Here is an 11,588-nt window from a genome sequence, read left to right on the forward strand (position 1 = left end):
TAAGAAATAGGAATGAAAAAAAAGAAATAGGAATGCAAACTGGAATCTGAAAACACGTAGCATACATTATGATTTTTATCCTTGCTTTATTTTTCCCAAAATTCTTTTTTTATATCTATATAAAAGTCATAATGTTTTAATAATAAATTGTTTAATCTTTATCTTGATTTGACCATAGTTCATCAGATATTGTTTTAAAAAGAAGCCTGGCAATATAAACTGACCAATTTGCATGAAAGTAATGATAATAGCATTTATTAAGAATCTTATAATTAGAAAACTTATTAATCTTTATGAAAAATATCATTCACCAAATGGTCAGCATGTCTTTTATAATCATTTTATTAAAGAGTTGCTTTGAGTGAATTTTTTAAATGGAATTGTTTCCATTTGCTTCTGAACTATTTTATTAAAGACTAATTTACTTGCTAAAAATAATTTGAAATTATTTTTAAAGTTATAGCCATTTTTTATTTTAAATTTCTATCCATATTTTATACATTGCAAAATACAATAATCTTTATTTCTGCCCTCTAATTAGAAGTTATTTGTGAACATATACCCTATTTCAATGCTGGGTATATCTGTACACACATAAACATTGGATTCTAACAGTATATACATGACTGTCTAAGATCATGTTAAGAGCATAATATGGCATTTTATGTCTAAATTTAATATACTAGAAGAATTAAAATTACAAAATAATATAATTTAGAATCAAATGCATTACCTCTTTTAAATACCCACTTTGTAATACCTTCTTTTATTGTAAACAACCTATAAAGTTGCTAATATAAATATATGCATTAAATATGGCCTGAGGTTTTAAGGTAAGCATAGCTGCTATTAACCATAGAATAACTAAATGGTCTTTAGGCATGTTGACTATATTCTTTATGGGGACTGATTTTGGGGAAAAGCACATATATATGCTAAGAGACTAGATTTTATTTATTCCCACCACAAAAAAAAAAAATGATAATTTTGAGACATGATAGAATTGTTGACTAATGCTGTGATGGTAATCATATTGCAATATATGAATGTATCAAATCAATACATTGTACACCTTAAACTTACACAATGTTATATATTAATTTTTGAAAAAGGGATATAGTCAATATCCCTAAAGACTACTTAGTTATACTATAGTTACTGTATAATAATTATAGTTACATAGTATGTAATATTGTTTATAGTAGATATATAGATGCAAAGGTCTGCATATGTTTGGTCTTATATGTTATTTCACAACTCTAATGTCCTTCTTTCTGTTTTTTAAAATATAGTAATATTTTTATGATGTCCGTTAAATTGATAGCTACACATCTAAATGTAGTTCACACAGTTATTCATAATATTTACATATTTAACAGAACAAGACACTAAGTTGGCAGACTTGAAGCTGAAGAAACTCCTGGACACTCAGCCACAGGTGGCAAATTCACTTTCCAGCACTGCTCAGAAAGCTGTTAATGAAAGTTCAGAGCAAGACATTAAGGTAAATCTTACTTAAAATATTTGACTTGGTATCTGTGTATTCGAATTCCCACTGGTACTTTATAATTCTAAAGTCAGTTTCTTACCAAATTCTTCATATTAAGATATAAGAATTTTTATGAAATAGCTGATAAATTGAATGTCAGTATGATAATCAGTATGCATATACTGTTTTTCAGAGAAACTACTACTTTAAGTTGATATGTAAGTAAAAGTAAAAGCTATTCTTGACTTCTATATGCATCTGTATTTTGCTAATGAGAATATTGTTAAGAGAATTCTAGCATATTCTGTCATCTGCAGCCTCTGACCTGTTAAGATGAATTAATATCTGAAGATGATATGTGATTGAATATAAATTTTGAAGATACTTGCATGTGCTTTGTGCCAGTATAAATCTTACCTTGTGTAAGATTTTAGCCAGAATGACACATTGTAGGATGATGATAATGATGATGATTTGTAGTATTTATATTATCCCCTCTCAAGCTGTCCCCCCTTTTCCTTGCAGTGTATCATTAATATTTCTCTAGCTTTAGGGCACTTCTAGTCTTGTATAACTTTTCACCCACCTGCGGACAGTGGGGACTGCCCTGCTGACTGAAAGGATTTCCTTTCCCTGACACAGAGATGCTTTGAAGTCCCAAAACAATGACTTTCATTGCTTTTCCCTTATACTGTCGGTTTCTATAAATTGGTGATGAAAGTGTGTGGCAGCACCAGAGGACTTTTGGTCTCTATCTTTGAACAAAAGGAAGCCTGGATCAGGTCTGATTTTTTGCGTTCAATTTAGCTTTCTGCACTGGATTTAATGCAGAATGAAGCGGGCCTAAGAATAATACAATGGATTGAAAAGGCTAACTGAATTAGTGGGTTTAGAGGAATACATTTGTAAAGTGGCAGAAGTCCCTAGTCATAAAAAGGTTTCTTAAGATGGGATTTGCTAGCTAATCACACTGATATTTTAGCATGTTGCCAGGCCTCAAAAAATTTAGCTGTGTTTGTTTATTTTGGTAAAGACTTGAGTTTTACACTATTGGGCAGTTATTATGATGCAACAGTAGAACACACACTTTTCTTACACAAATAAAAGCCATAATTGTTTCTATCCTAGCTACATAGATAGCGTATTATAAGCATGATACTAATGTAAATATATAACTTAAAAAAATGAAATAGATATTTTCATTCTTAAGGTTTAATTATCTAAATAGATGCAGATGATTTTGCTTTCCAAAAAGCCCTTCAATGTAGTTATTTTCAAACTTATTCCAACAAAAGGTGTGCTTTAAACAGCTTGTCTTTGTATGGATCTTTTTAGTTAAGATTTTTTAAAATGATGCTTATAAAGAACATATAGTCCATCTGTTCCCTTGAAGCTTTCAGCATTGATTTGGGGTTTTATTTTTTTTAATAAAATGCAGTTTACACGTTTATAAATGAGGCATTTTGTGTTTGTGGAAAAGGATAAACTGTTACCTTCCCTTGAGGATTCTGTATCCCAGGCCTCCTTGAGGCTAGAGAATAGGCCATTGGAGGACTCCCTCATTACTGATTGTCTCAATGCAGAGGAAGGGCAAAGTCTTGGTAGCTTTTGATAACCAGTTTCAGCATTCAGCAGGCTTAGCTATTAGTCATGCATCTTAGCCTTTCCCTATTTACTTTCAAAACACTTAATAAAAATAATAAAAGATTAGGTATAAAATGAAATATTTGTTTGGTACACAGCACCTCGGTATCTGCAGCTTCCACACACTGCAGTGGTTCAGTCTTCTGGGATATTTCTTGTTGATAGAACCATTTGAATTTGTTACCAGTATTAACATAGGAAGCTCTGGAAAAGATAATTGTAGTTTCCTTAGCTGTAAAGGGCTTACTTACAAATCTGGCTTTGGAAAGTTATAGCTGATGAAATGCAGTTCAGTGGGGTAGTATTATAATCCTACCTTTTAGCCTTCATCCAGCATTAGTGGTTTATCTCAATGGGCATAAAATTAGAAACTAGTTCTTCTTGTCATACAAGTCTGTGGGACTGTACAAACCAATGGGGCAGAATAGTGAGGCTGTGGGGTGGGTGCGGGTAGACAGAGGTAATGTGGCATCTAAATGATACATATCATCAGGAGAAGACAGGGAGGTTTACAGTATCTAACGAATCAAAGTTATCAAGAGTGATTCTCTGTTTAAACCCTGTCTCCCAAAGGTTTTGGTTACAGGCAACAGACTTGCAGTTGAGCTGTTTAGAACTCTTTACAATCCTTTTTCCTTTCAATATATTTCTAAATTGACATTATCTTAAATCAGTAAAAGTTGTTTATTAATGTGTAATCTCACATTTATAAGATCAGACTCTCAGCACATTTGTTTTACCTTTAGAATGGCACAGAGGATCTCAGGACTGAGCGATTACAAAAAGCAACAGAACGGTTTAGAAATCCTGTTGTGTTCAGCAAGGATGCTACAGTCAGAAAGACTCAACTTCAGTCTTTCAGTCAATATGTTGAGAACAGACCAGGTAAGAACACTTTTTTAGATGTTTTCCCATCTTACAATTTAACAGTATTTAGCTGTGTGTGTGTGTGTGTGTGTGTGTATATATGCTGATAATGTAAATCCACATTTTAATACACAACTATCAAGCTTTATAATAATTTTACATGTCTTTCCCTTTTTTTTAAGAGATGAAAAGGCAGAGATCAATACAGGAAGATACAAAGAAAGGAAATGAGGAGAAGGCAGCGATAACTGAAACTCAGAGGAAGCCATCAGAAGATGAAGTGCTTAATGTATATTAATTTTTTGTGTGGTTTCATGATTGCTGATAATTCCAAACTGTATGTGGAAATAGTGCCTTTATTTGTTAAAATGAGATGTTAGGTTTTTTAAGATGTCAATCTCCAGTGCATTCAAAGCAGAGTGAGAGGGGTGCACTGTTGAATTAGTCTGCAGTGTGGTGATAATTGTCAGATAAAAAAAAATGAATTTTTCAGAGTTCCACAGCCCCAGCTTCCTTGAGACATTTCCATCAGGGCACTTCCCATAAAGAGATTCCAGTATTGATCTACCAGGAGGATTTTAATTATTACAATAGCAGATACCGCAGAGCTGCAGTTAGAGGGAAGAGTCACATGAGACCTGCTAGAATTTCTCAGCCAACCCATTTTGTTGGCTTGGGTTAATGGGTGTTCAACCTTTCCATTATCCAGATCAGCCGTGAATTACTAGCTGAATGATGTTTGCATTAATATAATATATATGGTAATTTCTTCACTTAATTAACGGGGAGGTTCAGCTCAGTAGGGGTATGGGCTGATCATGTGTAAAATTGATTTGTGAGGGAAATATTTGATAGACCGCAGGGAGAAAGCTGCTTTTGATGGACAGCTGCGGGACAGAAGCAGGAAGAACAAGTTTTAACTTGAATTTTTGTCTGGAAGCATTGCTCTCTTTCATGGTGCTACTTTTTAAAATTATTATTATCTCCAGTTTGTGTAAATATTTTCATTGTTTTTACTGTTAAAATTGTTTTTGTTGGATTTTAAAACCCTTGCAAATGTACTGAGAGTTACAAACTATATTTTAAGGCTCTAGAAACTTCTCATTTTTAGGTTCTCATCCTAAAGTTATTTCACTAAAAGAATGTCTTAATACATAGAAGAGGTACCTCGTATATCCTGATGAAATATTTAATATAATTTATAAGTTACAGAATATTTGAGTATACTGTATACTCCCACTATTTAAATCTGGCTATAAACTTAATGAGTATTTTTAACTGAACTGGTGAGTAGAAGCAGTGAAGTTTATGTATTACTTATCACTTCTGTTTTCTTATATTTTTATTACTCTTACTGTGCTTGTTTTTTCCCCCTGGATGGGATTGAGAAAAGAAAAGTCCGTTTTGAAAATGCTCTGGTCTCTGGCAGATAGAGCCACTGAATTTTAAAGTTACCATTAGCATTTATTCTGTTCTTATAATTTTTGCTTTATTTCATATTGAGGTGAGAGAATATTCACTTTGTATGAATCTTTAAAAAATACAGTGACTTATTTGATCAGTCTATCCTGAGACATGATTTATCAGTTTCATGATTTTTAAAAAATATTTCAGTTTTCAGTTTGTCAACTACCATAATCAGTCTAACAATAAGCTGGTTTAAATTGAGTTCATATTTACTAGTTCCAAAGATAAATAAGTTGTTCATGTGGTTAGACAGGTTTGTTGATTATGAGACTTTCAAAATATCCTCATAATAACATAATTCTTGATTTAGTTTCTTGTTTAAGGAGTAGCGAAAGATAATTCCTCATGGCTTCTTAGAGATTAATATGCTCCTAGGTAGGGAAGGGATTTGACAGAGGAAGGTTGCTCACATTTATTTCTTAGTAGTGGCAGTGGTAAGAGTAATCACTTACGCAGTTCTTTAGTGTTTGTCAACTACTTAGGAAACTTACCCCTAGAAATGTCACAAGATACACATTCCGAAGGGAGCTGTAATGAATCAGTTTGGTACTATACCACAAATAACCCTGCCCCTAATGATTTAAATTTGTAATATGAAAATAAAAATTAAGGTTTACTGGTACTTTATAATAGAACTGCTACTTAAAATAGAACTTCTAAGGATAAGTTTTTTTTAACATGCATGGTTATAAAAAGGGAAATTTCAGATTAAAATCCAAATTTGGTTCCATGGAAGATTAACCAAATCAGTGTACTGGTAGCATTAGATCCAGTGTAGCAAGGTTTGAAACCACCTGTCAAGTTAAAATTCGCAGCTACAATAATTAGTAATACATCAACACAATGACATGTTAAAGTACAGAAGCCAGCTGGAGGGGAAACTGGAGATATTAGAAACTTCTCTTTCATCATTTAAAAAAAATTTTTTAAAGTATAGTCACTATGAAAAGAAGAAATGTATCTTTTTAATTTTATATTTCTGTAAGAACAAATCTGATATTCTTCCAGATAAATTCTTTAAGAATCAATTCCTTAGCTAAACTCCATTTTTGTATATTATACTTTTGAATTAAGGATGTCATAACTGTTTGTTTTGACAGCCACTAAGGGAAAAATTACCTTTGTCCACACTTAATAACTGACTCAACTCTAGGAGAAATTTTTCTTTTTTTTTTTTTTTTTTTTTTTTTTTTTTTTTTTTTGCATAATAACGTTTTATTAAAGTATAAAGGAGATAGAGAAAGCTTCTGACATAGGCATCAGAAGGGGGCAGAAAGAGTACCTGGGAGGAGAAATTTTTCTTACTCAGTATTTACTTTTTAAATCTGGGTGTTAAATTATAATACTAAACAGCTGAGGTTTTCTCTGTTTACAAAAGTTTTGCTGTATATAATACATATGAAAATGTTTTGAATCACAGGGCGTCGATTTTTGGTACTAAGGGTGATACTAAAGGCGTATTTGGTTCTCTAGGTAAGTGCTTTACTAAGTGTTTGTAGAAAGGAAAAAATGCAACTTACAAGTGATTTTTTTTTCCTTCCTGTTTGTTCTCGTTAACAGAAAGGGTTCAAAGACACCAGTCAGTATGTTGTAGGAGAATTGGCAGCACTAGAGAATGAGCAAAAGCAAATTGACACCCGTGCCGCGCTGGTGGAGAAGCGCCTTCGCTATCTCATGGACACAGGTACGGTGCCCAATTACACTGTAAACAGTTTTGGCAAATTGAGCGTTCACAAACTCTTATAGAGTTTTGGAAGTGTGAATCTTTGAAGCCTGAATGTTCAGCAGAACTGCCTTGAAAATAAAAAGGCTGCGATTTGCAGCCACCTCTCTGGGCCCTGGTGATAAGAGTGCCTTCATGGGAAGTGATAACTCGCCCTGATACCGTGTGAGCCAGCACTATTGAACAGTGTGCTCATCCATGCAGAGTTGGAATACACATCTGTGCCTCATTGATATGCCACTGCTTAAAAAAAAAGTAAGATCTTCACTGTTCTACTGATTCATTGGGAAAAAAAAAGATTTGGCCAGCTAAAGCCATGTACTGCATGAAACAGAGCACTATGCATAGGGGACGGCTCCATGGACTAGATCACTGAAATTTGAGAATACTATCTGGTTACTGATGCTCCGCAATTTTTTTTCAAGAGAACAGCTTTTTAAAAGTCTGTAATACTTTGTGTCACAGTTGCATTTGAAAGGATTAAGGTATATAGGAAGGTTTGTAAAAATGGTTTAGAGCAGCAAGTTAGCTCCTAACCAGAGGATAGATTGGCATTTAATGCTGATTGCCAATGGTGATTGAATAGATCTAAGTATGCAGTAAGCTACTGGGGTGGGGTGGGGAGGGTACTGTGTGTATATTTTTAAGAAATACATATGCATTTGTTTCTTTAAAATGCTGCTCCTACAAAGGGGTAAAAATGGGAAATAAATTGAAATCATTCATACCAAATTAAAAGTAAACTATGTTAAGTTAAAAAATGTCAAAATATAAGTAGAAAATCTATTCCTCTAATTAATTGCTTTAATTTTATATTAAATAGATTAGTAAATTACTAGTGGATTAGAATTGGAAAGCTTTCTTGAACTACGTCTTCTCTATCTGCCAAAGATGTATTTACAACTAATAAACTCCTTCAGAAATAATCATTTATATGGGACATTTGAAAATTGCCTACATTAGTGAAATCAGAACACACTAGACTATGAAAAGGCCTTTGGTTTTGTATGACCGGATTGGTTTCAAACTGTGTTCTGTGAAGACTTTAGGGCTTTTTCATAAAAGAGCATTGTGTCACAAGAGAAAAGACTGGAAACTCTGTTTCCTTTCCTTCTTTCATGCTTGGAACCTGATTTATTGAGGGTTCTAACCAGAACAGACTCACTTTCTCCTTCCCATCCCACATATTACCAGTGAAGCTTTGTAGTGGCCCTCGTCCCAACTATAAATCATTTATTATCTGAAACACGTCATGGACTACAGACTGACTTCTAGAATCTCTTCAAGGTTTTATATTCCATGCTACACAGGACAGAATCTGGTCTAGACTGAATCTGCTAGACTTGATTTCCCAGCTTGATAAGCTACAAGAATTCTCCTGGATTGTATCAAACCTCCTCCAGCTCAAATAATGGTCACCAAGATTTGCCTAAAGCCTAGTTAGCATCTGAATTAAAAGGTAAGGTATTAGAAAGGGAAAGCATATATTTATCCTTTTCCTTTTGGAGGTTCCAGTGCTTCCAACTTTTCATTTATTATAGAAGTTAGCACCTTTCTCTGATACGTTAGAATTTTCATTTACTTTCTGAATCTCAGCCTTAGAATTAAAAGCAGATAGTATCCATATTCTTCATTTACTTTCTGAATCTCAGCCTTAGAATTAAGCAGAGCAGATAGTAATCATATACTTTACATGATAAAACTGAGGCTCAGATAGGGGAAATGGCTCATATAAGATGGCTTAATTACTAATGGCTGAGTTAGGGCCTGAACCCATTTTTAGGTTTTCTAGTTCTTGAGAGTTCTCTTTCTCTCTCTTTTTTTTAATAGCAAAAAAAAATACTTTACTGGCTATTTCAGTTTTTATATACTTGTGGATACTGACTATATACACTTTTTAATTTTATTGATTTGAAATTCACATATAAAATTAACTACTTTAAAATGTACAGTTCTGTAGCATATAGTACATTCACAGTGTTGTGCAATCACCACCACTATTTCCAGAGTTTTTCATCACCCTAAACAGAAACTGTGCTTATTAATTCCTCACTTCCTCCTCTTAGTCCCCTGGGACTCACTAATCTACTTTCTGTTTCTCTGAATTAGTTTTATTCTAGATATTTCACATATAAGTGAAATCAAACTATAGTTATCCTTTTGTGTCTGACTTCTTTCAGTTACTATGATATTTTCAAGGTTCAACTATATTGTAATATACCACTACTTTATATCTTGTTGTGAAAGTGAAAGTCACTCAGTCGTGTCCGACTCTTTGCAACCCCCTGGACTATACAGTCCATGGAATTCCGCAGATCAGAATACTGGAGTGGGTAGCCTTTCCCTTCTCCAGGGGATCTTCCCAACCCAGGGATCGAACCCAGGTCTCCCACATTGCAGGCAGGTTCTTTACCAGCTGAGGCACAAGGGAAGCCCAAGAATACTGGAGTGGGTAGCCTATCCCTTCTCCAGCGGATCTTCCTGACCCAGGAATCGAACCAGGGTCTCCTGCATTACAGGCGATTCTTGACCGAGTGAGCTATCAGGGAAGCCCTGTTCTTGTTGTGGTTAAATAATATTCCATGGTATATATATGCCATATTTTGTATATTCATTCATCCATTGACGGACATTTGGGTTGTTTCCACCCTCTGGCTAGGATGAACATGGTCTCAAATCATTTCTTTGAATCTCTTCAGTTTGGGGGGTTATGTACCTAGAATTGGAATTACTGAGTCATATGGTAATTCTCTATTTTTTATTAAGAAACTATACTCAATTTTAAAAGGGCTATGAAGTTTATTTAGAAGTTGATTTGTGGAACTCAGGATATATTTTCCAAAACAAGTACTGTTATAAGCATCTACAGGCCAAACCCACACAAATCTATTAATTTAAAATATAACTAAAATAATAATAATTATTATTCTATTATTATAAAATAATAATAGTTATTATTAGACCTGAGTCCTAGATTCCTAGAGCTTGAGCAGCTCTGGGTTTTAAGCACCAACCCCTTTAACACTGAAGCTCTTGCATCTTGAGGAGGAGGAGGGTGGGGACTGGTTGGTGGCCCAGACTTCTGTGCATTTTTCCTTACTTGTTGGAAGAAGACTCTAGCAAAAAAGCAGCAAAGGATTGTAAGAGATCCTCAGTCAGTACTATAACAAGAGGGGGAGATAGCAGGGATGAGAATGGCCATGACATGGGAAGGGCTAGAAAGATCCCAACATTCATTTAGGGGAGAGGCATCAATATTAGAGTGAACTCAGCTGTGGGGATTTATATGACTAGTTCCTTCTGAAATTGAGTAATCCTAAATCAGTGACAGTCTGAATATTAAATAACAATAGTATGTGAGAGAGAGTATATGTGAGACTGTGTGTGTGTGTGTGTTTCTGCCATCCTATCTTAGGGTCTATAAAACCCTCATGCAAATGCTAGAGAATTTTTTTCCATAAGGAATGTTTTGTGGGTTTTGTTTTTATTTTTATTTTGTAGTTGTTGCAGAGGAGGAATTTTTAAATTTCTAGCACTTAAAGTTTATAACAATTAGTTCCTTGGGAACAATAAAGCTTATTAAAAACATACATGTGGTCTAAGCTGATGTTTTATAAGTATAGGGCTAATGAATCTGAACCAGCAATATTGTTAGCTTTGCAAAAATGGAGTTTATAATGGGAATGTTGATGAACCCTTTTACTAAAGTGCTACAGATAGTGTTACTCTAATGAATGGTTTTTCTTTCCCATTCCTAATCTGTTTTCATGTGATGGTTATTAAACTTTCTTACTGTAGGACAGTAGTTTTTTAAACTAATAATTTGGGGGTATTAAATGACAATACTTTATTTACATTTTGAGTGTAAAAATTAAATATCTTCTGGCTTTCTAACCTTTAAGCACTGAAAAGTGATCATGATTACCTCACTAAGTCCCTTGGCCACAAATACTGATTCTGTAGCTTTTTGTAGACTAACCACTACAAAAATCTAGCAACTGACCATTTAAAAATATCAAATATATTCAGGGGAAAAAGAATGAAAAGAGATAACTTTTCTCTACATTCCTCAGAATGTTTCTTTACCTCAGCCTTTGAGGAATCAAAAGTCGTAAATATTAAAGCTGCTTAAAAGCAGGAAATTGGGCCAACAAAAACATAAAAATGAAATTTTTAACTTGTTACTAGGAACCCTTCTCACTAAGTCTTCAGAATTGGTCATTATCTTTACCTAAAGATAACAATCATAGCCAGTATTTGTTACATGCTTCTTATATATAAGTTTGGTTTTATGGAAAATGCTTGATGTATATAACATTAAGGACAAGGAGATAATGTGTGTAACACATTATCTCTCACACACATTATCTCTCACAGTGGCCCTATGGGATAGGTTCC

At 33.9% G+C, this 11,588-nt stretch overlaps 1 protein-coding gene across 15 annotated transcripts in view; it reads left to right on the plus strand.

Moving 5' to 3' along the window:
- The window catches only part of EHBP1 (EH domain binding protein 1), a 566,468-nt gene that overhangs the window by 515,915 nt on the left and 38,965 nt on the right, over positions 1-11,588 (plus strand). For all 15 annotated transcript variants that reach the window (XM_070798096.1, XM_070798098.1, XM_070798095.1 and 12 more), the window contains 4 exons: positions 1,380-1,504; positions 3,880-4,018; positions 4,183-4,289; positions 7,028-7,151. In XM_070798096.1, coding sequence (XP_070654197.1) covers positions 1,380-1,504; positions 3,880-4,018; positions 4,183-4,289; positions 7,028-7,151 — 495 coding nt within the window. The remainder of the gene's footprint in view (positions 1-1,379; positions 1,505-3,879; positions 4,019-4,182; positions 4,290-7,027; positions 7,152-11,588) is intronic.

This window comes from Bos indicus, chromosome 11 (assembly GCF_029378745.1).
Source record: "Bos indicus isolate NIAB-ARS_2022 breed Sahiwal x Tharparkar chromosome 11, NIAB-ARS_B.indTharparkar_mat_pri_1.0, whole genome shotgun sequence".
In the NCBI taxonomy this organism is placed as follows: domain Eukaryota; kingdom Metazoa; phylum Chordata; class Mammalia; order Artiodactyla; family Bovidae; genus Bos; species Bos indicus.